At 37.5% G+C, this 21,848-nt stretch overlaps 6 protein-coding genes across 12 annotated transcripts; 3 read left to right on the top strand and 3 right to left on the bottom strand.

Moving 5' to 3' along the window:
• Positions 1–328: 328 nt before the first annotated feature.
• Positions 329–3,748, top strand: LOC111793637 (ribosome biogenesis regulatory protein homolog). 2 transcript variants are annotated; one of them, XM_023675603.2, is made up of 9 exons: positions 329–552; positions 1,050–1,200; positions 1,337–1,388; positions 1,569–1,697; positions 1,944–2,061; positions 2,318–2,501; positions 2,597–2,710; positions 3,092–3,280; positions 3,675–3,748. In XM_023675603.2, exons 1-8 carry the CDS (start codon positions 458–460, stop codon positions 3,242–3,244), a joined length of 996 nt encoding a protein of 331 aa, XP_023531371.2. In that variant the 5' UTR covers positions 329–457; the 3' UTR covers positions 3,245–3,280; positions 3,675–3,748. The 2 variants fall into 2 exon arrangements, with proteins under 2 accessions (XP_023531371.2, XP_023531368.2); XM_023675600.2 differs by lacking the exon at positions 3,675–3,748 and having other exon boundaries at positions 330–552; positions 3,092–3,363.
• On the bottom strand, positions 3,610–6,651 carry LOC111793638 (zinc finger CCCH domain-containing protein 14-like). Its single transcript, XM_023675606.2, has 3 exons — positions 6,369–6,651; positions 5,560–5,620; positions 3,610–4,575 (listed from the first exon to the last, which is right to left on the bottom strand). The coding sequence occupies exons 1-3, from the start codon at positions 6,448–6,450 to the stop codon at positions 3,810–3,812; spliced, it is 909 nt and encodes a 302-aa protein (XP_023531374.1). The 5' UTR covers positions 6,451–6,651; the 3' UTR covers positions 3,610–3,809.
• A 1,288-nt stretch (positions 6,652–7,939) lies between these two features.
• On the bottom strand, positions 7,940–11,430 carry LOC111792958 (protein NRT1/ PTR FAMILY 7.1). Of its 2 annotated transcripts, XM_087123286.1 has the most exons (6): positions 11,209–11,430; positions 11,095–11,132; positions 10,759–11,002; positions 9,917–10,134; positions 9,269–9,828; positions 7,940–8,958 (listed from the first exon to the last, which is right to left on the bottom strand). In XM_087123286.1, exons 2-6 carry the CDS (start codon positions 11,122–11,124, stop codon positions 8,085–8,087), a joined length of 1,926 nt encoding a protein of 641 aa, XP_086979412.1. In that variant the 5' UTR covers positions 11,125–11,132; positions 11,209–11,430; the 3' UTR covers positions 7,940–8,084. The 2 variants fall into 2 exon arrangements, with proteins under 2 accessions (XP_086979412.1, XP_086979413.1); XM_087123287.1 differs by having other exon boundaries at positions 11,095–11,430.
• A 1,663-nt stretch (positions 11,431–13,093) lies between these two features.
• On the top strand, positions 13,094–14,300 carry LOC111793290 (AP2/ERF and B3 domain-containing transcription factor At1g50680). Its single transcript, XM_023675113.2, has one exon. It carries the CDS (start codon positions 13,094–13,096, stop codon positions 14,180–14,182), a length of 1,089 nt encoding a protein of 362 aa, XP_023530881.2. The 3' UTR covers positions 14,183–14,300.
• Positions 14,301–15,231: 931 nt separating this feature from the next.
• Positions 15,232–18,743, top strand: LOC111793288 (enoyl-[acyl-carrier-protein] reductase [NADH], chloroplastic-like). The gene is made up of 13 exons (XM_023675111.2): positions 15,232–15,545; positions 15,851–16,088; positions 16,604–16,713; positions 16,813–16,868; positions 16,943–17,027; positions 17,496–17,543; positions 17,666–17,740; positions 17,813–17,924; positions 18,002–18,053; positions 18,128–18,179; positions 18,262–18,319; positions 18,426–18,524; positions 18,592–18,743. Exons 1-13 carry the CDS (start codon positions 15,279–15,281, stop codon positions 18,741–18,743), a joined length of 1,404 nt encoding a protein of 467 aa, XP_023530879.2. The 5' UTR covers positions 15,232–15,278.
• Positions 16,244–21,743, bottom strand: LOC111793286 (non-structural maintenance of chromosomes element 4 homolog A). 5 transcript variants are annotated; one of them, XR_015420716.1, is made up of 10 exons: positions 21,326–21,743; positions 21,132–21,209; positions 20,654–20,906; positions 20,462–20,552; positions 19,894–20,110; positions 19,707–19,798; positions 19,239–19,491; positions 17,095–18,904; positions 16,902–17,019; positions 16,244–16,684 (listed from the first exon to the last, which is right to left on the bottom strand). XR_015420716.1 is itself a non-coding variant. In XM_023675108.2 (8 exons), the coding sequence occupies exons 1-8, from the start codon at positions 21,552–21,554 to the stop codon at positions 19,117–19,119; spliced, it is 1,230 nt and encodes a 409-aa protein (XP_023530876.1). In that variant the 5' UTR covers positions 21,555–21,743; the 3' UTR covers positions 18,932–19,116. The 5 variants fall into 5 exon arrangements, 2 of the variants coding, with proteins under 2 accessions (XP_023530876.1, XP_023530878.1); XR_002814913.2 differs by lacking the exons at positions 16,244–16,684; positions 16,902–17,019 and adding an exon at positions 19,065–19,133 and having other exon boundaries at positions 17,545–18,904; XR_015420717.1 differs by lacking the exons at positions 16,244–16,684; positions 16,902–17,019 and having other exon boundaries at positions 17,545–18,904; positions 19,065–19,491; positions 21,326–21,742.
• Between the last annotated feature and the right edge of the window lie 105 nt (positions 21,744–21,848).

Raw genomic sequence — 21,848 nt, 5'->3', positions numbered from 1 at the left:
ATCTCGACATAACCACACGCTCGCCTCTTGCATAGGAGACAACTTTAGAGCATAAAGAACGGATATTCGAAACTCGAGATCCTAGAGACCATACAAAAGACAATATATTGCAATGTAGTCTTACAAATATATTTTCATGGATTAATTTGATTTCTTATTATAATTATTATTTTTATTTTATTTTTTTCAGAGAGAAAAAAAATATTTTAATTATCATATTTATTGAGTAAAAGAAAAGGTATAAAGTCATATTTATTAGATATTTAAAAAAAAATCATATATTAATTTAAGTTACGAAATTATATAAAGTATAAATAATAATAATTATTATTAAATAGAGAAGAAAACGGTAGCTAGGGTTTTAGAGATTAGTCCTCAGTCGTCGGCGGTTCACCACAGCCTTACATTGCAGAATCATCGAACTCATAATCGGAAAAGGTTGTAAGGTGGCCGGAGCATGGAGATGGAGAATCAACAGCCGTTTCAGATCGACCTGGGGAATCTAATGGCGTTCAATCCTCACCATCAATTTCCTTCCCTCTCATCCTCCAGGTTAGTTGTTCTTCCCTCCCAAAATATACTCGGACGACGGATTATTCTTGCAGTACGCACTCTCTCGCGAATTTTTACGAATATCGTATCTTAAGTAGCTAGATGAAACGAGGTTTGTAGAGAATTTTGCCCCGAATTTCTCGTGTTTTGTCACACTGAGGTTGAAGAACACTGGCGGGATGTATTTTTTGGCTTTGCGATCCTATGCTATTCACATTACGTTGTACTGTTTTCTGAAATTCGATGGTGCAGATTTTATGGCATTTGTTTCGCATACGATGAATTTCTAGTAGATATAAGCATTGGGTGCACGTTCGTGAACATTTATGTCTGCATTGGTGACTCTTAAGCGTTAAATTATTGGCAATTAAATTAGAAATCCTTAACCTGTGAATATTTATCTTCCTTCTTGGATGTTCGGAATATATAATTGCTTGTATTATTTGAAGAATACCGGTACCATCTTCGCCTAATTTATTTTTTTGTTTGATTATTAGGGAGGATCTAGTTAGTGAATGTCTGCAAAAGGGCGCAGAGTTAGCTCAATTTATTGCTAATGATCTTTTCAACCTGCCTTCAACTGAAGACAGAGATGGTCCGCTCGTGAGGTTGCCTCCACCTTCTACACGATTGCCGAGAGAGAAACCTGTAAGGCTTCATGCTACTTTATAAATTTCTTCCCTTGGTAACCACTGTCACTGATCGTGCTGCATCCATGAGCAGCGGCTGCAAATGTTAATTTTGTAGTTCTTGGCTGAGATGATCTTTTCTTTTCTTTTTCCAGTTGCCAAAGCCCAAACCTCCTACAAAATGGGAGCTTTTTGCCAAAAAAAGAGGTCAGTTGCTTTGTGTGCCCTGTGCTAGGGTATATTTGATACAGCACATCCCCCCCCAAAAAAAGAGGATAGAACTACTGAAACAAGAAATAGAAGCACAAAATTAGTTAATCTGATAGCAATATATTTGTTTCCAAGTGGAACTTATTCATAATTATTGTTTTTTTCAAACTCTTGCAGGCATAAAGAATCGTAAAAAAGATAAGATAGTGTATGATGATCAGACGGGTTCATGGAAACGTCGCCATGGTTACGATCGTGCAAATGATGAGGAGAACATACCCATAATTGAGGCCAAGATGACTGATGGTAGTATTTTATGATGATTTGTTCTACTAGCTATTTATTCTTTTTGTGAACATACCCATAATTGAGTCCAAGATGACTAGAAAGTTATGCTTTTGCTTTTTGTGAACTTTATTTGCAAATTTGCACAAAGCTGCAACATCCAGATTGCCAACTGATGATCCAATTTAATTACTGGTTTCTCTTGTTCTTAAGACACGTAAAATTAGCTGAAATGGCTGTTAAGAGCATGGTTGATTTGTCTTGCAGAGCCCGGGGTGGATCCATTTGCTGCAAGGCGAGCCAATAAGAAAAGCCGAGTTGAAAAACAAGAAAGGAATCAGTTACAGAATCTGAAGCAGGCTGCAAAAGTTGGCGCTCTACCAAGGTTTTACCTCTCAAGACAGTTTTGGTTGTTGAATATGATATAAGTTGTACCCCACTTTGTTGTTTATATACGAGTTTCATTGAACTTTTTAACTTAGATCAACGTTTTCCAAAAAATGTTTTTGTCAACTACTCCATTTAAGACATCATCCATGCTGTTATTCTCAAGTTGCCCATCTTAGTGTTCATCTTCAATCATGTCTTCCTTTCCTTCCCGTCACAATCTGTTCTTGATAGCATAAAATTCACTGTATCAGTTACGTTCAACTAGCTGCCACTGCTTTGCCTATAACTGGAACTCAAGCTGCACCAAAGAAAATTACCAAGGATGAACTTGGAAACGTAGCTGGAATGGCAGCAACTTCAACAGCCAGTGGTGGAAAATTTGACAAGAAGTTAGCAGGAGAAAAACCTGCGAAACATCAAGGAAAATATCGCAAGGTTAACTGAACCAGCTTGTTGATGTACATTTTTGCTTTAGTTTACTTTATATTTATCGTAAAAAATTGTGATGCATTTTTTGTGTTTGGATGCAGTTTCTGCCTGTTGTGGAGGGAACAGGGATAGGCTCTCAAGAAAGAGAGCAAACTGAGAAAGTTCTTAACAGATTAATTTCCAAGAATTCACACGAGATTCTCAATATTAATAAGGTTTGACTGCTAAACTGCACAGTACATTTTAAAGGATGAACAAATGCATATATCTTATTTTTTGATGCTCCATGTAACTCTTGTGGTTTTAAAATGATTATTCATACTCACGTGGCCTAAAACCACCGCCCTTTTTATTTTCTTGTAAATTCGTTTAGCTTGTTGAGCTATGCTCGTATTGATTGCCATTGTTATGCTTGTATATTATATGATTCAACATGATTTCTAATGGACCTTGTGTTGTAAATAGATCATGACGTGATGGATATTCGTGTATATGAGTTATCATGCAAGTGAAGCTCATTACTTCTGAGAAACAAATTGATTTTGTTATCACATTAAATTCTAAGCCTATTTTGGATTCCTCATCTTGATTTTCAGGCTGTCAACATGTACAATGTGAAAAAAGAAAAGAAACAAAGAAACCAACGAGGGAAGTCTTCATCAATGTCGAGCAACAAGTTGAAACCAAATAAGAAACTCCAGAAGAAGCCATTGAAGAAGGGATCTTCAAAGAATGGAAAGGCAAAATGAACGAATTTTCGCAATAGATCATGAGCTCTTGTAGAGGTGCGCGTGTTAGATTACATTCTGTCTGACATTCTGAATGTACCATTATTATCATTATTTAGTAGTGAAGAAAATTTTGAAATTCTGTTTGTTTTCCCTATGATAGTCCTTTTAATGGCTTCGAAGCAATTATATAGTAGTTCTTTTACTTTGGTTTCTTAAATTTTAAATATATTTAGTAGATCTAGCTGTCAAATATTTTAAAGAACACAAAGAAAGTATACCGAAGATCATGAAATTCGTTCAAGATAGATAAATCAAACACAATTGTGCGTCTTAACGCATCACCCCGTACAAAATTATGTTTAAATTCGTAATGTAGACAGAACGTTTAATATCGATCGATCCAATTAATTGAAACTTTACTTAAATCTCGTCCTGAATATCTATGTAGATGAAAAATGCTCGTCTTACAAGTGATCGGACATCGTTTTACCAAAACTAACAAAGAAAAGCAAAACAAAACAACATTTTGTTCAAGAAGAAGAGACACTCACACTGCTACAAGGCCGCTGAAGGTGGTGGGCGTTCACATACCTGGTTTCCGCAATTCACTTTCGCCATGTGCAAAATGGCATCTTTCTCTAAACGTACAATTACCCTTTGCAAAATTAGCACAAAGCTTGGTCTTGAAGTTGTTTGCTGAGTGCTGAGAATGCTGCTGCTGCTGCCTCATGGCATTATTGGCAGAGGCTGCGCCGACGTTTGCAATCAACTCGCGCACCATTGAACTAGCAAGATTGATCTGATCAAACGTACCCTCGAGCTCAATGTTCTTCAAGCTAGAGTCTGACTCGTGATCTTTTATAGAAAGTCTTGCTCCTGTCATTCGACAGATATTCTTCGAGTTGACACCATTCTTCCCAATTATGGGACCTGCAAGCGATGCATCGACGCTAATCTTTGCTGTTGCAGACGCACCGAAGCTAGCAGCAGGTCCATGGTTGGGTTGTGGCGGAGGCACATTCCAGCCACCACCCATTCTGGGTTGTTGTGCTAGTGGTCCTCCTCCCATTCCACCGTGTTCTGGTGGAGGATTTGGCCTTCCAAGGTCCCACTCGCCATGAGCAAAATGGCATTTGTCACCGAATCTGCAGCCTTCGGCTGAGTTGAATTTGTTGCACAAACGTGTCTTGACAGCCGGAGGAGAAACACCATCTGGAAACGATGGAGGGGCGACAGGATTTCTAATGCCAGGGGAAATAGCAGGACTGTTCATCTGAGAAATTGCTTTGAATCCACCAGGAACATAATGTGCAAAATGACACCCCTCACCAAAAGGGCAACCAGAAGTGCTGCATTTTTCATTTAAAAAGAGGAGTAAACTTCACGCTAGCAATACGATCGAGAATTCTAGTCGAAACTCGTACAAAATTTAACAAAACCAATGAAGATTCTTGAGCATAAACAACCGAAGTATAGATCAGGAGTAGAAACGAGCAGAAACGACATTTTCCAAGCGTCCACAATAAGTCTAAACGAATGATATTTCAATAACTCTACTCCAACCCAAACAAATATATCTGACATTCAAGTTTCCAGACAAACTCTTCAATTTAGCAACAGAAACAAGTTAAACTACCGTATCAGAAAATTGTAACGTCCAAAATCCTTGACAATAAACCGAAATCTTAACCAGACTTGACCATCGTTCAACTAAACAATTTCATATGAGCTAGACGGAAAATTAGCATAACATTTACAGACTTGCATATATATTAACATAAAAAATGGTCGGGGCTTCAATAGTCGCAAAACATCAACCGGTAAAAGGCATAAGTCGAAATGATACGCAGTTCGGAACAATGTCCATGGAAAAATTCAATAGAAGATAAACAAATATCCCATTTGCACCTAAAAATGGAAATGTGGCTCATGTGATAGCATAGGAACAAATAGAACATGATTTACCATAACTTTTTATTCTTTGATCAAGACCTAAATGCCAATTCAATTCTGCATCAAACTGCTTCCTTGAAAATATCCAAGTAAGAACTAATTATCCACTTAAGAGAGAACAAGTTTGCATCCAATATAAAAGTGCTTTCAATTTAGACATTACCACTGAACTGTTGTGAATCAACTATTTCAGTTCAGTGATTGTTGTTATGATTACATCATTGCATAACCTGAAACAACTTTAACTAACCAATTCATTAGTCCAAAGAACAATAATTTTGCTTGAGAAAATTAAGTAAATCTTTCTGGAAATTAAAGAATGTTAGCAATAGATTGAGTGGCATTATATTAATTCATTTTAGATAAGTTAAGATTTGAACCTGAAAAACTTTGTGCAAGGCCTCGATTTGCTTCCTAAACCAGTAGATAAGGAGTCCATTTCTGTCGCACAACATTAATTAACTTTCCTTAGTTAAAATTTCACCCAATTATTGATCTCCCAGCTTAAAATATCTCAAATTGTTCTAACATCTTTTATGGCTAAGACAACACACTATTAATGAATGCGGTGAAAACGGCCAGCAGGAGGAATATAAAGACACCCACATTCCATTTTGAAAAACTATCAACAAAAACAAAGACAAAAGGGAGTGATGTACTTTTTATGTTCTAACATATGTTCTAACATCCAAGCAAAGGATGTGAAATCGATATCAGTTGAAGCCATAACAGTAGTTTAAAATACTAAATATCACATCAAAAACTTTAACCAGAACTTAGAACATGATATTAGAATCATTAACCAAATACCTTAAGTAAAATCCAAAACACTATACCTACATCTATATATTCAAACGAAGAACTACAAGAAAGGGAAACAAAAGCCAACAATTTGTGTTCATTTATTCAGATTTGTTCTAGAATGAGCTTCCAAGTTTCTTCTAGCTAGAGCGTATACAAAAGAACAGCAATACCAGAGAGTAAATAACAAGTCCATCAAAACTATCAATAGTGGTCAAAACGAACAGAAATCAAACAGAACGGACTTCAGCATACACATGCTACAACTACAAGCAAGCGAAACAAAAGCCACCAACAAACCCATGAACCAGCTGAACGAGAAAATACCAAAACCGTTGAGAACGCCCAAAAAAAAGCCCAAGAGGAGCATTTATGAAGCAAAACGAACCTGGTTTGGACTTCTTAAAGGCCCCATTGCCATTCAAGGCGGTTTCAGCTCTCTCCCTCTTGCGAACACCGTCAGGGTCCATTGAAGATAAAAGCGAGCAGGACCCACTACTCGAAAGGAAGAAGGGGAAATCTCAGAGAAAGAAGAGAGAACAGGGAATGAAGCAGCCGGAGAAATGAATGTGGGAACCTAATGAAGACGAGGAGGAGGAGCAGCAGGAGCAGATATGGCAAGAAGCGAAAGAGGGGCGGATTTGAAAAGTAGGTCAAAATAGGGTTTGATAAGATGACTAAAAAAAAATGTATGGATGTGAGTCAAGTTCAAGTGATTGAGAGTATGATGTTTGTGTTCATGCTCCCAATCGTAATCGAGCAACTATAACGCTCGATAACGATCGTGTTATGTTAGATTGTGTTATGTTGACACAAACAATGTATGCTCGAGCCTTTCGTCCCGTTCTTTAAAAACTTAAAAAAAGCGTAAGTAAATAAGCATAAACTATCACTGCTTTCATAGCATATAATCAGAGTAGAAATAATTAAGAACTAAAAAAGATATTCAATCTAATCATATCCTTAACCAAGACTCGAACCATCTTTTTTGACCTACTTTTGAGATTGAGATTCCAATCTTGCTTCTTCGAACGTATTGATTTGACCCCATAAACGGAACCGCCACCCATAGCATGTTGTCACCAGAAGCCCTCCAGTGCAACTAGAAAGAGATTCTTTAACCAAAAAGAATTCAGTTCAGGTGTGAGATACCGATCCAGAAGTTTCAACTCAATCATCAAATATTTGACATTTCTGTACACTATCTGTAACTCACTATAGGCTCGAGAAACAAAGAGAATATGTGTATGAACAAGATATACAACAACAAGAAGGAAAATGATTGAATAGCGAAACTCCTGAACATTTGGCGATTTCCGATCACTATCTTTCACTCAGGTAACCTCCACGATTTTATTTTATTTTTTTTTCGTGAAAAAATTTAAATGGTAAAAATATTAAAACTATATAAAAAAAAATTATAGTTTTATTAATATATTTTATTTTTCCGTTGAGAGTATTACAAATTTTGAAATTGAATCCATAACATCTGGGACCCACATTCTCACATTCAAAGATATAAAATCTTTGTTTTTTTTGTTTGTCTCAAATTAAATTAGTTTTTCATTTTCTCTCTCCCTCTTAAAAACACAAAAAAAAAAAAAAAACAATAATTGTGTGATTATTATTCTAATTTTGACTATATTACAAAAATAAAATTTATTAAAAAAATAGATTTACAAGTTGAAATCTAATTTTATTTTAAAAAGTTGTAATTTTATAAATATTTATTTAATCTGCAAACTCGAATAAAATAAAAATCCAAGAGTATAATAATATTTCTATTTCTATTTGCTAAAAAAAAAAAAAAAAAAAAAAAAATCTAATAAATTCAATAATATTTCATAAAAATAAAAAATATAATAAATTCAATAATTTTCATAAAAATAAAAAATTCTAATAAATTCAATAATATTTAGTAACAAAAATTTAAAATAATATTTAACATAAACGGTCTCCTATACAAAATTTTGTAAGATATTATTTTTACAATTTACATAAATTGTGCTACAGCTGTGTTACTTACAGTATTTTTATTAAATCGACAAATTATCACAAATAATTAAAATAATTAATTAATCAAATTACTTCTTCCACTAACTAATTATACTCTACCAACAATCTCATCTTCTTCCTCCGGCTCCTTCCCTCCGCCGCGCTCCTTACCCGGAGCGCCGTCGATCTGAATAGCTTTGTACGAATTCGCCTTATACACATACATCAGAAGGTCAATCGCCGTTAAAGCCGCGATTAGGAAGTAAAATCTGTCCAAATGGCCGGAATTTAAGTCATCGGGAATCCACCCAGGGTCTTCCCCTTTCGTTGTAATCGCCATCACCGCGTTCACCAGCAAGATACTGCCGTAATTTCCGAGCGAAATCGACGCCATACACAATGAACTTGCTAGACTCTTGATTCCGTCAGGCGATTGCGCGTTGAAGAACTCCAATTGACCGACATACATGAAAACCTCAGAGCAACCTACAAGAACGTACTGAGGAACCTGCCAGAAGATACTCAGAGAACTCTGTTTCTCTCCTGGAATTACGTACTTCAGCCTCTTGGTTTCGGTTAGGGCGGCGGCGATCATCGCGAACATTGCGATTACGAGGCCGATCCCCATTCTTTGAAGCTCTGTTAGTCCCTTAGGTTTTCCGGTGAAACGGCCGGCGAGAGGAATTAGGACATGGCGGTATAGGCCGGTGCTGATGAGGACGCTGCAGATGTCGAACGCGGACATGCTTGCGGCCGGAATGCGGAATCCGTTGGCGACGGTGGAGTTCATTACGTCGCCCTGTTCGACAAACAGAGAGGCCATTTGAGCGAAGACGACGGAGTACATGATGGTGCAGAACCAAATCGGGAGCATTCTGATTAGGCATTTGGCTTCTTCGACCTGCGTTACTGTGCATAAACTCCATGGATTCTTCAATTCCCTTGTGTCGTCCTCTGTAACCGTCGCCGCCTTGTCCAAAAACCTGTAGGTGATTTAGGTTACATGAAATCCATTTTCAGCAAGATCCAGGCACAAATTGAGGATTTAGGTCACATGAAATCCATTTTTCAGCAAGATCAAGACACAAATTGAGGATTTAGCTTACATGAAATCCATTGTTCAGCAAGATCAAGAGTTCAAGACACAAATTGAGGATTTAGGTTACATGAAGTCCATTTTCAGCAAGATCCAGGCACAAATTGAGGAATTAGGTTACATGAAATCCATTTTTCAGCAAGATCCAGGCACAAATTGAGGATTTAGGGCACAAATTGAGGATTTGAAAATCGTACCTGCAGCCATTGCTATGAAGAATCTTCCGGCTACCTTTAATGGCAGAAACAGGGCCATCGACCTCAAACAGCCCATCTCCACTCGCCGGCGGCACTTTCCACTTCTTAGCCGCCGCCATAAACACCTGCGCGACGCGGGACAGAGGATTCCCACACGCCTTCACATACCGATACCGTTTCGTTCCAAGCAAGTACAAAATCAGCGCCAGCACCGCCGAGCCAAGGGACACCAAAAACCCTAGCGTCCAGTGGCCGGAGTCCTCAAAGTAGACGAGAATGGTATTGGAGAACAGGGAGCCGAAATTGAGAGCGAAGTAGAAATAGGAGAAGAACGTCGGCTTCGCATTGGCCTCTTTCTTGTTGGATTCGTCGAACTGGTCGGCGCCGAAGGTGGCGAGCGTCGGCTGGTGGCCGCCATAGCCTAAGGCGATGAGGTAGATGGAGAGGTAGAAGATTGTCACACCTTTGATGGATGATGGCACACAGTCTAGTACGTCGTTGCCACACCCGGGCGGGTTTAGGAGGAATAGGTTCGTGGTTAGGGATAGTAGCCCCAAACCCTATATTTTCGACACGTAACTAAATCGTCACTTTCACGACTTTCACGATGCTTCGATACTAAATGAAAATAACACGTAATTAACTTACCAGTACGAAAATGAGTTGAAAGATGGCACAAGTGACATATCGGCCCCAATAGGAGTCGCTAAGAAATGCCCCAATGAGGGAACAGAGGTAGACAGTGCCAGTCCATTTGCTAACGCCGTTGGCTGCGGTGGCGCTCTCTTGGTCAAGAACTCTCGTTAAGAACAACACTAAGTTCACTGAAACTCCGAAGAAGGCTAGGGTGGCTAACGCTTGGTTCACTGTTTCAATATATACCAAATGAATCTTCAATGCATTTATTTATGTCCGTACCATATGAGCTAAGATCTCGTTTGATGATAATTGAACCTATAAATATAACTCGGGTTTTCAACGATTTTATACCCAAAACAGTAAGATCTCAACTCAACGATCTTATACCCAAAAGAGTAAGATCTCAACTTGGGGTTTCAACGATCTTATACCCAAAAGAGTAAGATCTCAACTCGGGGTTTCAACGATCTTATACCCAAAAGAGTAAGATCTCAACTCGGGGTTTCAACAATCTTACAAAATAGTAAGATCTCAACCCAAACAGTAAGATCTCAACTCGGGTTTTCAACGATGATCTTACAAAATAGTAAGATCTCAACTCAAACAGTAAGATCTCAACTCGGGTTTTCAACGATGATCTTACAAAACAGTAAGATCTCAACTCAAACAGTAAGATCTCAACTCGGGTTTTCAACGATGATCTTACAAAACAGTAAGATCTCAACTCAAACAGTAAGATCTCAACTCGGGTTTTCAACGATCTTACAAAATAACCATCTTTTTAATCCATATTGGACCGGGATCGAATAAATAATTAAATTTTTAGAAAATAGAAAATTAAAAATGATGACCTAATAATAGAGTTGCAAGTTTCCATCCTCCGGTGTTCTTTGGAACAGTGGGTCTCTCCCTATACACACAAACAGCTATTGGCTCTTCATTAGGGTCATTTTGGTCATTTTGGTCACTGTTTTCATTGACACCTTCTGCTTCAATTGGGTCATTTTGGTCATTTTGGTGACTATTGTCATTTTGGTCATTTTGGTCATTTTGGTCATTTCGGTCATTGACGCCTTCTGCTGCTTCTTCAGCAATCTACAAATTCCATTAATAAATCAAATTATTCAAAATAATAATAATAATAATAAATTATAATACGTCTCGTAATTGTTTTCTAAAATTTTAACCTTCACGGTGATTTCCTCCCGAGAATCCATTTTAAACTCTGCAAAACAAAATAAAAGGCGTTGAGTTTGATGATCTCATTGATAACTTGTTTTCGAACGACAGAAGGTCGAGACCTTTTTGCGAAACTTGATAAGGGCAAGAGTGACTTGTTCGGGAATGGTAATGAGAGACGACAACGACTCAGGGGACGGAGAAGATGATCGGACACGAAAAAGAGGTGACCGAGATTGAGAAATCAGGCGCGGATGATCGTAGTCGGCCCCAAAACTAAAACCTTTTGTCATTTATGGTAAAGGAATGGTTGTGTTGAATCAAACTAATATCAAGAACGAAAGCTTAGGTCTCCAATGGTTTTGAGCTCTAATGGCTGATTTTTCTTTTTTTTGCAAAAAAAAAAAAAAAAAAAAAAAGTGTTGAGAGAGAAAGAGAGTGAATTAGACATATTTATAGGTTGAAATATGGGTGTGGATGAGATCCAAATTAATAGGAAATTCATTGCTTACAAATTTCCTCATTTTTTGCACATTCATTTGACTTGGTTTTAGTTTTTTTATTTATTTATTTTTTTTAATTACAGCAAAAATAGACCATAAATTTTATGTGGTAATAATAATACTAATAATTTATAAATATATATTTTAAAGTTTTGCTTTTACTTTGTCTCATAATTTGCAATAAACTATCATTTTTTTTTTTTTTTTTATAAATAAGTTTAAACATTGATGGTGAAATCCATTAGTATTTTTTCGCTAAATTCGATAAATTAATAAAAATACCTTGATAAATATTTTTAAACTTTCAAAAGTTTCGATAGAATTAAAAATTAGAACAGAATTTCATAATGTAATGATCGATCTAGTGCAAAAAGAAGATAGATAACTATCATAATGTAATGATCGGTCTAGTGCAAAAAGAAGATAGATAACTATGTTAGATGAACACGACTCTCCACAATGATATGATATTGTCCACTTTGAGCATAAGCTCTCGTGGTTTTGCTTTAAGCTTCCCCAAAAGATCTCATTCCATGATTATTTCATAAATTACCCAAAGTGAGACTTTCATCCAACGCCAAGTACGTCTCCCCTTAATTGAGACTCGACTCCTTTTCTTTTGGAGTCTTTGAACAAAGTACACCCTATGTTCGATACTTAAGTCACTTTTTACTATGCCTACGAAGCTCACAATACTTTTGTTCGACATTTAAAGATTCTGAGTTTAGGGCACAACTCTGTATCATGTTAGATGAATGCGCCTCTCCATAATGGTATGATATTAGACTCCTCCCGAGTATTTTGTAACAGTTAGAGAAGACAAATATAATTTATATTCTTCAAACTTGAACGAGAATCCCTTATCCCATATTAACAATAATCTATGGAGAAAGACAAATATAATTTATCCTCTAAAATTGAACAAAAATCTCATATCCCATAATATTTGTAATAATTCAATGATTGCTCGCCAAATAGAAAGTCAAATATAATCATCTTCTCTAAAATTGAACAAGAATCCCTTGTACTTGAACTACCCCAATATTATGATTTAACCAAAAAAAAAAAAAAAAACAGAGAGAGTTTGCAAACAAGAAATATATATATGATTGGATAATTTCTTATAGTTATAGGCAGATGAACATCAACCAACACAATTTACATGCTAAATAAAGAGAAATTTTGAGAAGAAACCTGAGATGAAAAAAGAAAAGTGTTATTAATCTCAACTCCATTTGCTAGTGTTGTTTCAAATGTAGTTTAATTTGTTTCAAAAGTAACCAAATCTTGTTTAGTTTCTGAAAACTTTCCACCTTCCAAAATCCCAAAACACCCATCAATTTGAACCTTTTTTCAACTGAAACAAAGAACAAAAAAAATTATAGCACCATTGACAACTTGTTTTACCTCTCCCCTGCAACTGTAACTTAACTTCAACCATGGCTTCTTCTTCCTCTTCTTTAATCCCACTTTCCCTCCCCACCATTTCCCAATCTCATCCACCATGGAAGACGAAGCATCCTCCACCTTCATTTCCTTCACTAAGTCCCCTCTCCTCATAGATGAAGTTTCTGATTCTAATTTTTCAGATTATGCCATACCTGATGCCAAGCGGATGAGATTAGACCATGATCTTAATGATGTAGCCACCGTCGAGAAATTTAAAGGTGTAGTGCCGCAACAGAATGGCCGTTGGGGAGCGCAGATCTATGCGAACCACCAGAGGATCTGGCTCGGTACCTTCAAATCGGAGAAAGACGCTGCCATGGCTTATGACAGTGCCGCTATCAAGCTTCGCACCAGAGACTCTCACCGGAATTTCCCATGGACTCGCCTATCTATCGAGGAGCCGAATTTTCAAAGCAAATTCTCCATAGACGCCGTTCTCAGCATGATCAAAGACGGATCGTATTCCTCAAAATTTTCCGCCTACTTACGAACGAAGTCTCAAATTTGCGACTCGAATATACAGAACCTCCAAACTATTGAAAATGGCGACCGCGATGGCCATTTCTCTTGCAGCCATCTATTCCAGAAGGAATTAACACCAAGCGACGTCGGAAAGCTCAATCGACTCGTAATCCCTAAAAAATACGCAGTGAAACACTTTCCGTACATCAGCGAGAGCGCAGAGGAGAATAACGACGATATCGAAATCGTCTTCTACGATACATCAATGAAGACATGGAAGTTCCGATACTGTTACTGGAGGAGCAGCCAGAGCTTCGTCTTCACCAGAGGCTGGAATCGATTCGTGAAAGAGAAAAAGCTGAAGGCGAACGACATCATCACGTTTTACACATACGAAAGCTGCGGAAGAGACAAAAATGGCGGAACATTGATTTTCATTGACGTAATCTACAAGAAACCGGAAGATGATCGGAGCGAGAGTAGTTGCTTAGCGGCGGAGAGAGAGAGTATCAAGAACGAACAATTGCAGAGAGAATTAGGGCTTGATCGGGAGGACTGTGAGGGGAAGAAGAAGAAGAAGAAGGAGGAAGAGGAGGAGATTTTAAAGCGTGAAAAATTAAACCCTATTAGCCAAAATGTTGGGCAAAAGCGAATTAGGTTATTTGGAGTGCACATTGATTAAATGAAATTAGGGTTCAAATTAGGGTTTTAAAGATTTGAATCAATCTCGGTTCAATTTTCTTTTTGGGTATCTAATTTCAAAAGGGTCGAAAATGGAATCGATACAGAGGACGTGTTTGTGGATGAGATTCATAAAAGTATATATATTTTCTTAACAATTGCTGTCTGTGTCATGCCTTAAATTTTGTTAGCTCGATACTGATTTAGGTCTTACACAAAGGAATTGGTGCGCTCGAGAGAGATGTTGTTCGATCAAATAAGCGTGATCGATCCTCGTTATTCCATGATGTGATTTGTGGTTGAGTTTTTATTGATACACATAATGTGCTCGGGAGGAAGAAGTTGACTTGGATGAAAGTCTCGAGAATCCTTTAATGAAGAACAAAATTGTTATAAATTCAAACACAATCTCACATCAATTAAAAGTGTGTAAATTTCTCGTGTAATTTCATCGATATGAAACATTTTGAATCGAAATAATATAAAAAACTATGTAAAGTTCAAACGGGACAGTATCATAAATTATAATTTTTATTTGTGTCAATTTTGGATATATACTTTAATTTATTAATTTTTAATTGATTTTATCATAAATTAAATCAAAATAATTAAACATATTGTTAGATGAACACGACTCTCTCCATAATGGTATGACTGTCCACTTTGAGCATAAACTCTCGTGGCTTTGCTTTGGGCTTCCCCAAAATGTCCAGTAGCAATGGGGAGAGCATGACTTTGCTCTGAGCTTCCCAAAAGGTCTCATACTAATGGAGAGAGTATTCTTGATTATAAACTTATGATCATTCCCTAAATTGGCCGATGTGAGAATTTCATTCAACATATAACACATACCACGATAATAAGTTAAAATATATGGTTTTTTTTTTAGGCAATTAATTAGAAAATGAAAATTATCTTTTGTACATCATAGCAGATTGAATAAGACAACATTTAAGATTCCAAAATGTTTGGAAGATTCCCACAATATTGGAATAACATCATATTCGAAAACAAAATTCCCGACAGTTTTAGGCTCTCTATTGACTTCTTCTTCTTCTTCTTCTTCTTCTTCTTCTTCTTCTTCTTCTTCTTCTCCAATGGCCAAAGAACAACTTTCTGAAAGCAGCCGACCTACCAACAATGGCTTCCCAACTGTTCAATTAATCACAAATTCATTATCCGCCGTCTTCTTTAAACACCCTTTTTCGGCGTTCTCCAACCTTTTTCTTCATCTTTTCCATGGACACTTCTTCACCACTCTTCAAAACCCAATCAATTTCTTCTCCTCCTCTTCGCGTTTCATCCAAGGCCCGCTCGATCTTGTTGCAGTATCCATTGCCGCGCTCTCTCCGGCGCCAAGAAATGTAAGAAATTAACGTTTTGCTGCTTCTCTCTATCTCTTCTGACTTGGATTTGAGATGTTTCTGCAAATTTCTGAATGTCTTGATCTAATTGAATCATGAATCCCCTTCAATGTTTTCGGAATCTGCAATCCTTTGTCCTGGTGAATTTCTTGCCCTCTAAGTGTTTGTGAAAATGTCTGTGTGGTGAAACTGTGTGTTTCTTACGCTTTGTTCTGTGTACTCTTCTCTGAGTTTCCAAGAGATTCAATTCTCTGTTTGATCATCTGCAGAGTTATGGATTTTGTTTGAAATTTTTAATTGTATAGATAGCCATCTTCTATAAGATGTCGACAACCGGAGCCTATAATCTTCCGATGTGCACACTGCGAAACAGCAAGCTCTCTTCTGCTAAACTTAGAAATGTCTACAATGTATCCTCTTTGAAACACTTTCAGCTGAATTCCATCACTTTATCTTCTACAAGAACAGGGAAGATTGCAACTAGAGCTATGTCTGGATCTAATGAACACCAACCAGTCTCTGGGTTGCCGATTGATTTAAGAGGTTGTGCCTTCAGTTTTTCTAGTTGCTTCTTCTATTGGCTTAAATTTTATTCTATCATTGTGCATTTGTTTCTTAGTTTGACTGTTGTAACGAAAGTGGAAACTAGGTCGATCGCACTCACACACCCACAAATAGAAATTAAAGAGACACAAAGATTTACGTGGTTCGAAGGGAAGAAATTCTCCTACGTCTACGGGTAGCAACCAATCTCAATAGTCAAAGTGTATATCTTACATTCTCACACTACAAAGTCTCTCAACAAAGTTCCTCCCGAATGTCACTCAACAAAGACAAAAATGTCACTCAATACATCTCAATCATTCTAGACAAGCATAAAAGCATTATTGTCATACATGAATCAAGATGATTCATGTTTCAAAATGGAAGATGAACCAAATAAATGTCAATATACGCATAGGAGATGCATGAACTTGTTCTACAACTTATAGAACTAAGTCTTTCTAGTTAGATAATTCTCTAAATCAGTTCAGCAAATTTTTGGGTTTTCTGTTCAGGTAAGCGGGCATTCATTGCTGGTGTAGCTGATGACGATGGTTATGGTTGGGCAATAGCAAAATCTCTTGCTGCTGCCGGAGCTGAAATCATTGTTGGTACGTGGGTGCGTGTAAGTATAATCCCATAGCAATTTTCATTTTTATGTTTGAATTGTTTTATTAAACCCTATAAAATTTGGTCACTAAGAGCTTAGAGTCATCTTAACTAGGCTTTAAACATCTTTGAAACCAACTTGCAACGTGGAAAGTTCGATAAATCTCGATCGTAAGCTGTCTAACCATATGGAACTCTTTTTACCTGTGATAGTAGTTTCTGCTACTGAAAAATTGATGTTTCAGATTGCCAGATGGATCGTTAATGGAGATCACCAAAATATACCCCCTGGATGCAGATTTTGACAATCCTGAGGATGTTCCTGAAAATGTAAGCCAGAGATTAACTGTTGTTCATGAACCATATAAAAAGATAATGGGTATTAAGAATTACGAACCTCCACAATGGTATGATATTGTCCAATTTGAGTATAAACTCTCGTGGGTTTACTTTTGGTTTTCCCAAAAGACCTCTAGAGATGTATTTCCTTATTACAAACCCATGATGAATCCCTTAATTAGCCAAAGTGGGACTCCTCTCCTCGAACAAAATACGCCATAGAGCCTCCCCTGAGACCTATGGAGCCCTCGAACAGCCTCCTCTTAATCGAGGTTCAACTCCTTCTCTGTTGCCCTCAAACAAAGTACACAATTTATTCGACACTTGAGTCATTTTTTACTACACCTTCGAGACTCACAACTTCTTTGTTCGAATTTGAGCATTCTATTGACATGGCTAAGTTAAGGGTACGACTCTGATACCATGTTAGGAATCATGTGTTAATTTCCGTTCATGCAGATAAAAACAAAGAAGCAGTATGCGGGTTGCAAAATTTGGACAGTTCAGGTACTAAACTTTCCTTGCACAAGCATCACCCATTCAACTTCACCACTTAACTTACAAGCTTAAACTTTCGGGTTAGTATTTTCTCTTTTCATGCTACCATGGTGATTTTAAATGGACTTCAGGAGGTAGCAGAATCAGTTAAGAAGGATTTTGGAAGCATTGACATCCTTGTGCATTCAATTGCAAATGGACCAGAGGTATGCAGTTTCTGTAAGTCAGTTAATCATACCATTTGGCATCTTCATCTTAAAGAGTTGTGTTGATAACAGGTAAGTAAACCTCTCTTAGAGACCTCCAGGAAAGGTTACCTAGCGGCTTTATCTGCATCAAGTTACTCCCACATCTCTCTTCTCAAGCATTTCGCTCCTATAATGAATCCAGGCATGCCCAACTATCAATTCAACAATCTATGAACTGTGGAAGCTTTTGACTAGAAATTTTGATTTCAAATCTTGCAGGCGGTTCATCGATCTCTCTTACATACATTGCTTCCAAAAGGATCATTCCTGGGTACGTGCTTTACGCATAGTTTCTTTAAATCATTCATCCCTCTCATGAGCTGATAACTTGAATTGTGCTTTTAGATATGGGGGAGGTATGAGTTCAGCAAAAGCTGCACTGGAGAGTGACATACGAGTGAGATTCAGTACCTTTCTTTGTTGCTTCCCTTTACTTTTCATTTCTCCTTATACCATTCTTGATTTATCTTTCAAATCAGGTGCTTGCTTTCGAGGTGGGTAGAAAAAACAAGATCAGAGTGAACGCCATATCCGCTGGTAGCTTCAATGAGTCAACTCGGAAAACTGCAGTTTATCTTTACAGTTTAGGATCATCTAAGCTCTTCTGATCCATTTTCTACCATTACCATATTTTTATTCTCAGGTCCTCTAAGAAGCCGAGCATCAAAAGCAGTTGAATACATCGATTCGATGATAGACTACTCACTAGCAAATGCACCTCTACAGAAACCATTATCTGCAGGTATTTCTTCATCTGCTGTTCTTATGTTGTTTATACCAAATCTTGATCTTCAAAACTGGTTGAACAGAGGAGGTGGGGAATGCAGCTGCCTTCTTGGCATCTCCTTTAGCGTCTGCCATAACTGGTTCTGTTATCTGTGTCGACAATGGTTTGAACGCCATGGGAGTTGGAGGGGATAGCCCGACATGCAAAGGACTGTATCTTCTAAACCCCAACTGACGACCACCAGAAAAACTGCTGACTGTCAAAACGAAAACGTTCCAGCTGGGCGCCAAGTCTTCGCTCATTTCTTCTTGTTGTTGCTCCATAATTTCTAAGAACTTCATTTCATTTACCCTCGATCCTCTAATTTGAGGATTTTGACAGCCACTTTAAATGTACTGAAAAAGATGGTTCAAACTTCAAAGTGATAATAAATGGGGCAAACATGCTTATAATTAGAAGTCAATATATTTTGAATCTTGCAGAACTACAAACAAAATGCCCCTGACCCTACTTTCGGGCTACCATTCCTTGTATTAACGTAACTAGGAACTCTACCTTTACAGAATACTTGGAGCATAACTTCTGTTAGAGAACTTATATTTGCCAATCATTTTCTCCTAGAACCTAATGACATATTCACAGGGCAGCCGTTAAATATGCAACCAACAGAACAAAAACCGGAAAGAAGAACTCACATCCGGTAGTTATCAGAGCTCTACTTTTCCTAACCTTGACTAAGCTTTTTCTTGCACCTCAACATTGCAGTTGGTCCTGAATGAGCGCCATCATTATCAGGGGAATCCTCAACAACAGTTTGCATAACTAAACCTCGATTTCTTGACAGCTTTCGAATTGGCGTGGTAGGCAATGTCGCTGATTCAGAATCGTCCGTGGCTGCTTCTTCTTGGGGTATGGGTGCTGAATTTAGAAAGTTCCTGTGGGGCATCAACTCCTCTCCAACTGGCACTATATCCATCATCAACTGCAAATACATTTCACAAGTATGTGTTCCTCAATTGAAGCCAAGGATCTAAATAATACACAGCATTTGATATATATTATGAGCCTCTATCCAATATTATATACAAGTCTAATCATCCTGCACAGCTGCAAAATATTTTTCATAATAATTGAACTCTGTTACATGACACTGGGAAATGTATAGTTTGTATCATAGCAATGAATGCTTCTCTGTACCTTCCAATCCTTAAAATCGAATCTGAATACGAAGTGACTATAATTAACTTCGTGTGACATAATGGCACTATGGGCCGGGGCATTCTTCGGAGCTGAAAATATTGACAGAAAATCTAAGTATAATGCAAAGAACACAATGTTTTAAAAGAAAAGTACAAAAAGTTAAAGTCTGTAGATGTTTACTCACATACAAAATGAGAACCATTTTTATCAATAGTTATCTCGGCCCGACCATCCTTGACCAGAAAGGAGAGAGCAAATAAGTTCTCTATTGTCTGTGCAAAAGAGTTTCTATTCAATATCAAATGTTCAAGTCTAGCGGTTTTATTCCTCCTCAAAATTCCAAACATGATGCTCATGTTCTTATCTGTATCTGTTTTTTCTTCAGATCCATCTTCATCAACCTGCACGTATATGAATTGAGATAAACATCAACGAGACAAAAGAATATCAAATGCATGAAAAAAAAACATAAATGCAACCTATTTTACAAACCATTTGACCAAACAGAAAAAAGTTAATAAGTATGAGCAAAGAACATCAAGCAGGAAAGCTAGAGGAGTGACTACAAACAAGCTTCGTAAGGTTCGGCTAAAACATTAACGAGTTCAATTATATGTCCTACCAGAAAAGAAATATCTGTACTTCCAGTAAAATTGGACACTCGAGCATCTAATAAAACAATCTAAAACATATTTACACTAATCTCCAAGGTGCTTAAAAATTTGACTGTAGTATTAAAGTTAAAGTCTAACCTCTGCAGGTCTCGAACTTTCAGTAGGCCTTGAACGTTTCCGGGCAATATTAGTCTTTCGCTGCTTCAACTGAGTGCTCATAGGTCCAAGCCTTGAAAAAGACACGAGAAAAAAGTTATATAATTGGTAAAAACATCCATTGAAGCCACTTTAGCATTAAGTTCGAGAGACAAAGGAATCTATGAGTCTCACATGGTGCGGCATCCATGGCCATTCATGAAAATAGACGAAACGCCTAATCCAATATCTTTCCAACTGACAGAAATCGGATCGTTTTCTTCGGATGTTATACCGCCTTCAATGTTAGCAAATTCTTTGAGCAGACAGCTCACAAAATCCGATGGAGTAACACCTTCATTTGACTGCGACTTAATAGAGGTCACCAGGGAGTTTGCAATATCTTGCAAGGCTTCTGCATCTGCAACTTGTTCCCTCGGCTTCTGAACTGAAACCCAGATGGAAACACAACCATATCACATCAATAACACTATCAAAAGGAAAAGGAACAAGCCCCTTTCAAAACTCGAAGTTCAAGTCCCATTCAAACTTATATGACTATAAGAATGCAAGGGGAAAATGCAACAACGGAAAAGTGTTTTGATGAAAATTTGAAATCAAAGATACAACAGTTCTTCAACGTAAACAAATTGAAAATAAACTAAAGAAATACCTTGCTCGTGCAACTTTTCCACTTCATTGATGATAACATTGAACTTGTCCGAATCCTTCGTCAAATCCTCTCTCCTTTCTTCAAAAACAAGAAACCAAAAAAAAAAAAAAAAAAAAAAAAAAAAACCGATTACCTCCACACACTAATGCAGAGATCTAGTAGTAATTAAAAAAAAATGCAGAGATCCACCATACCACTAATCTCGTGAATGACCGCAAGATACCGAGACCGGAGAACCCGCCGCTTCGTCAAGCCTTGCTGACCCTCTTCAGCTTCAGCCATGTTGCCCTCGCCGATGTTCTCTTTCTCCCGAGAAACCCTCGCCCGCTTAACATCTCTTAAATTCACAGCATCGACGGCGTCGCCGCCTTTACTCTGATTACTGCGGCTGCTAGCGGCGGGTTCGCGCTTGACAGGCCTCATAATCACGACTGTGCAATGGAAACCCTAATCCAAAATTAGGGTTTGAAAGCAGGGCGAAGAATCGAGTAGTCAGAGGCTTGTAGAGGAGTCGGGAGAGCCGAGAATTGTGTTTTTGAATTTGGAGCGATAACAAAGAAGAGGAAAGGATGCATCTTTCCCTTTCCCGCTCCCTTCTTCACAATTTACCGTTCTTTAATTTAAGCAACCACAACATTTCTTTATCTTAATTAATTAAATATTAAATTAATAAATACTCTTAAATTTTTTAAAATTTTAATAATATTTTTAAAAAAT

Source organism: Cucurbita pepo, chromosome 4 (assembly GCF_057944985.1).
Source record: "Cucurbita pepo subsp. pepo isolate OVF chromosome 4, ASM5794498v1, whole genome shotgun sequence".
Classification (NCBI taxonomy): domain Eukaryota; kingdom Viridiplantae; phylum Streptophyta; class Magnoliopsida; order Cucurbitales; family Cucurbitaceae; genus Cucurbita; species Cucurbita pepo.
This window is presented reverse-complemented; position numbering and strand designations above follow the sequence as displayed.

Excerpts from the sequence above, each read along its gene's own strand:
- LOC111793637 (XM_023675603.2), top strand. The coding sequence starts at position 458 with ATGGAGATGGAGAATCAACAGCCGTTTCAGATCGACCTGGGGAATCTA. Across the intron at positions 2,062-2,317 it reads AAAGTTGGCGCTCTACCAAG|TTACGTTCAACTAGCTGCCA; the intron begins GTTTTACCTCTC and ends TCACTGTATCAG. Across the intron at positions 2,502-2,596 it reads ATCAAGGAAAATATCGCAAG|TTTCTGCCTGTTGTGGAGGG; the intron begins GTTAACTGAACC and ends GTTTGGATGCAG.
- LOC111793638 (XM_023675606.2), bottom strand. The coding sequence starts at position 6,450 with ATGGACCCTGACGGTGTTCGCAAGAGGGAGAGAGCTGAAACCGCCTTG. Across the intron at positions 5,621-6,368 it reads CTTTAAGAAGTCCAAACCAG|AAATGGACTCCTTATCTACT; the intron begins GTTCGTTTTGCT and ends GTTGTGCGACAG. Across the intron at positions 4,576-5,559 it reads CCTTGCACAAAGTTTTTCAG|CACTTCTGGTTGCCCTTTTG; the intron begins GTTCAAATCTTA and ends TGAAAAATGCAG.
- LOC111792958 (XM_087123287.1), bottom strand. The coding sequence starts at position 11,124 with ATGGATTCTCGGGAGGAAATCACCGTGAAG. Across the intron at positions 11,003-11,094 it reads GGGAGGAAATCACCGTGAAG|ATTGCTGAAGAAGCAGCAGA; the intron begins GTTAAAATTTTA and ends TGGAATTTGTAG. Across the intron at positions 10,135-10,758 it reads ACTTGCAACTCTATTATTAG|TGAACCAAGCGTTAGCCACC; the intron begins GTCATCATTTTT and ends ATATTGAAACAG.
- LOC111793290 (XM_023675113.2), top strand. The coding sequence starts at position 13,094 with ATGGAAGACGAAGCATCCTCCACCTTCATTTCCTTCACTAAGTCCCCT.
- LOC111793288 (XM_023675111.2), top strand. The coding sequence starts at position 15,279 with ATGGCCAAAGAACAACTTTCTGAAAGCAGCCGACCTACCAACAATGGC. Across the intron at positions 16,089-16,603 it reads GTTGCCGATTGATTTAAGAG|GTAAGCGGGCATTCATTGCT; the intron begins GTTGTGCCTTCA and ends TTTTCTGTTCAG. Across the intron at positions 16,869-16,942 it reads AAGTTCGATAAATCTCGATC|ATTGCCAGATGGATCGTTAA; the intron begins GTAAGCTGTCTA and ends TTGATGTTTCAG.
- LOC111793286 (XM_023675108.2), bottom strand. The coding sequence starts at position 21,554 with ATGAGGCCTGTCAAGCGCGAACCCGCCGCTAGCAGCCGCAGTAATCAG. Across the intron at positions 20,111-20,461 it reads AAAGTTCGAGACCTGCAGAG|GTTGATGAAGATGGATCTGA; the intron begins GTTAGACTTTAA and ends ATATACGTGCAG. Across the intron at positions 19,492-19,706 it reads TCGATTTTAAGGATTGGAAG|TTGATGATGGATATAGTGCC; the intron begins GTACAGAGAAGC and ends ATGTATTTGCAG.